The 3895-nt window shown below is 40.2% G+C and overlaps 1 protein-coding gene across 1 annotated transcript in view; it reads left to right on the top strand.

The window, feature by feature from the left end:
- The window catches only part of CORIN (corin, serine peptidase), a 358777-nt gene that overhangs the window by 349544 nt on the left and 5338 nt on the right, over positions 1–3895 (top strand). The window contains exon 20 of the mRNA XM_045284056.1: positions 789–922. Within this exon, the coding sequence (XP_045139991.1) occupies positions 789–922 (134 nt within the window). The remainder of the gene's footprint in view (positions 1–788; positions 923–3895) is intronic.

Below are 3895 nucleotides of genomic sequence, written 5' to 3'. Positions count from 1 at the left end.
CATTGAGGGAGTACTTGAGTGGAGACCCAATGTCCATCTGCTACCTTAATACTAAACCTATACATATGGACATACAATGTCCATCTGCTACCTTCATACTAAACCTATACCTATACATAGATCTATTTCCACATCCTCATATATAAATATATTTACATATGTACATGCCTTTATTTAGACTTCTATAAATGCCCATTTACCTCCTAGCTCCTTCCTCTATTTCCTTTGACTTTCCTCTTGTACCACTATCATGTTCAGCCTTCATTAGGGTTTCAGCAATTCCTCTCAGTTACATTACCCTTGGTCTCGCCCTACCAGGCCTTTCTGCTTTCTTTTCAATTGAGGTTTTTCTGTTTTATTTTGTCATTGTTGTTGGTTGCTTTTTGTTTTCTTTTATTGTATGTTTTTCTTATAGAGAACCTAAAGTAGATAAATGTATAGAGACAATGACTGGATTAATAATTTCCTAGGGGGACGGGAGGGGAGGTTGGGGTGAAACAAAAAGTCAACAAGGATGAGTACAAGAAAGAAGAAAATGCTCTAATGATGACTGAGGTGATGATTGTACAAGTGTTCTTGATATGATTGAACTTGAACTGTATGGTATGTGAATTATATCGCAAAACTTTTCAAAATAATATTTCCTTGCTTTAAAAATATAAGTTAACATTTGGCTAGCCTCACTTTTGAGAGGTTTTAATGACTATATATATACACATATATGTATGTGTATATAGAGAAAGACATACACACACATACATGTGTCTTATTCTTCTCTTTTAATTCAGTGCCTTTTAAATTGCAAGAGGGAGAGGTCCGCATAATTTCCCAGGAAGAGTGCCAGTCTTATTTTGACATGAAGACCATCACCCCGCGGATGCTATGTGCCGGCTATGAGTCCGGCACAGTGGACTCGTGCATGGTAAGTCGCTTTCTGAGGTAGCTAAGGTGATTCCATTCAGCCCAAACTCCAGTGAGTCTATGTCCACCCTTCATTCGCATTGTCTTTATTCCCAAATCTTGGTTATTTGTGGTGTGCTTTTTCTTAACCCAGAACTTGTGTGATCCTCATAACTGTGCTCCTGCCCTCTACTTGCGTTGCCTTCAGCGTTCTCAGGGCTGTGTGGGAAGCAGTATCTGTGGTGAGCAATAGGAGGAAGGCCATTGGCCCCTTTCTCTTGACCACTCTAGTGGCAAGGACAAAGGGCGCTCTAAGGGGAGCTAGCTGTCACCATGGCTTGCAGTAACTAAAGTGTGGAGGGACACCAGAGGATGTGCTATCAGTCATGAAGGCACGGACTCACCTAACACAATTAAATGATGTGTTTGATGAGCGGTGTCAGCATGGGCCAACCAGAGGACTGAAAGAGGTCCAGGGGTAAGTCTCTGAGCAGTTCTTTAGATTTCCCTTAGGAACCATGGTCAGAAGTTACCCAGCAGCCAGAGGAACCATTGCCTTCTATGACAGAAGCCCGGATTTGAGTCTCCATGTCGAGAAAATTATTTTATGAGGAGCTGATACCAAGGGCTCAAGTAGAAAGAAAAAGTTTTGGAAATGTTGATGGAAACATATCTACAAATGTGCTTGATACAATTGATATATAGGTTATTGTAAGAGCTGTAAGAGCTCCCAATAGAATGATTTATTGAAATTTAAAAAGAAAATTATTTTAGAAGATAGCATTGCATGCAACCTGATACAGAGAAGTTGGAGCACAAAAGAACTATGTTCTGACTCATAGCAATCCTATTTACAGACCGAAACACTGCTCAGTCTTGTAACATCCTCACAATTGTTCTTTGTTTAAGCCCATTGTTGCAGCCACAGTGTCAATCCCTCTCAAGGGCTTTCCTCATTTTCAGTGCCCTCTCTACTTAACCAAGCATGTTGTCCTTCTCCAGGGACTCACTCTCCTGACACCATGTCCAAAGGATATGAGAGCCTTGCCATCCTTGCCTCTAAGGAGCATTCTGGCTGTACTTCTTCCAAGACAGATTTGTTCATTGTTTGGAAGTTCAGTATATTTCATCAACACCATAATCAAGTGAAATCCTTCTTCGTCAGTCTTCCTTATTTCGTGTCCAACTTTCACCTGCACATGAGACCGTGGGAAATAGCATGGCTTGTGTCAGGGACGCCTTAGTCCTCAGAATAACATCCCACTGTCCAGCACTTTAAAGACGTCTTGCGCAGCAGATTTACTTTACAATACAATGTGTCTTTTGATCTCCTGACTGTGGCTTCCACGAGCATTGATTGTGGATCCAAGCAAGATGAAATTCTTGACACCTTCAATCTTTTCTCCATTTATCATCAGGATTTGGGCTTTATTTACATTGAATTGCAATCCATACTGAAGGCTAGAGTCCTTCATCTTCATCGGCAAATAAGTCACATCCTCTTCATCAGCAAGCAAGGTTGTGTCATCTGCGTATCTTAGGTTGTTTATAAACCCTCCTCCAATCCTGATGACACATTCTTCTTCGTGTAAGCCGGCTTCTGTGATAATTTGCTCAGTGTGCATATTGAACAATACAGTGAGAGGCTACAGCCTTGACACCCAAGCTTCCTGATTTAAAACCATGTGTTATTCGCTTGTTCGTTTTGCACAATTGCCTCTTGATCGTTTATGTACAAGTTCTGTAGGAGCACCATGAAGTGTTGTGTGGAATTCCCATTCTTCTCAAGGGTACCCATAGTTTGTTATGATCCACACAGTCAAATGCTTTGGCCTAGTCAATAAAACAGAAGTAAGCATATTTCTGGTATTCCCTCCTTTCATGCAAGATCCATCTGACATCAACAGTTATATCCCTTGTTGTATGTCCTCTTCTGAATCTGGCCTACACCCATGGCAGCTCCCTGCCTATGAACTGCTATGAGCATTGTTGGATGATCTTCAGCAAAATTTTAGTTACATCTGATATTAATGATATTGTTCTGTAATTTGAACATTCTTTTGGGTCACCTTTTCTTGGAATGGGTACAAATATGGATCTCTTCCAGTTCGTTGGCCAAGTAGCTGTCTTCCAAATTTACTGACATAAACTAGTGAGGGCTTCCAGTGCTTCATCAGCTTATGGAAACATTTCAGTTGATCTTCCATCATTTCATGGAGACTTATTTTTGGCTAATTCTTTCAGTGAAGCTTGAACTTCTTCCTTCAGTACCATTAGTTCTTGCTTCTATACCACGTCTTGAAATGGTTGACTTTGGCTGTTTTTTCAGTACATGATTCTGTATTCTTCCTGGCTTCTTTTGGTGATTACTTCATCATTCAATATTTTGCCCACAAAGTCTTTCAATATTGCAACTTGCAACTTGTATTTTTCTTGAATCCTCTCAGTTTGAGATATGCTGACGGTGTTTTCCTTTTGGTTCTAACCCTGTGAGATAACGTCATTGTTTTCCATATTTTACAGATCAAGGCAATGAGCAATCAGAGAGGTTAAGGTCACTCAACATGAAGGTGGTTAAGTGAGGCCAAGCTTCAGGACCCAGGTGCTCAGCTAAGATGCTGCCCTAGTAGCAATGATTACTGTGAATACATTTCTTCCTTTCCCGGTATCATTTGTACTCTACTTAAACCTATTGCCTTGGTATATATGTAAATATACTTATGTGTAATGATAGGAAAATAGATCTATGTACATATATTTATATGTTAAATATTAAGGTAACAGACAGACATTGGGCCTCTACTCAAGTACTCCATCAATGCAAGGACACTGTATTCTAATAACCCAACATTCTGTGATGCTCACCTTTTTTACACGATCACTGAAGACAAAGTGGGTGCATAAGCAAATGTGATGAAGAAAGCTGATGGTGTCCAGCTATCAAAAGATATAGAGTCTGGGGTCTTAAAGGCTTGAAGGTAAACAAGCAGCCATC

This window comes from Echinops telfairi, unplaced genomic scaffold, assembly GCF_000313985.2.
Source record: "Echinops telfairi isolate 266 unplaced genomic scaffold, ASM31398v2 ScPeMD7_7468;HRSCAF=8506_0, whole genome shotgun sequence".
NCBI classification, from domain to species: domain Eukaryota; kingdom Metazoa; phylum Chordata; class Mammalia; order Afrosoricida; family Tenrecidae; genus Echinops; species Echinops telfairi.
Note: the sequence above shows the minus strand (reverse complement) of the source record. Positions and strands in the feature narration are given on the sequence as shown.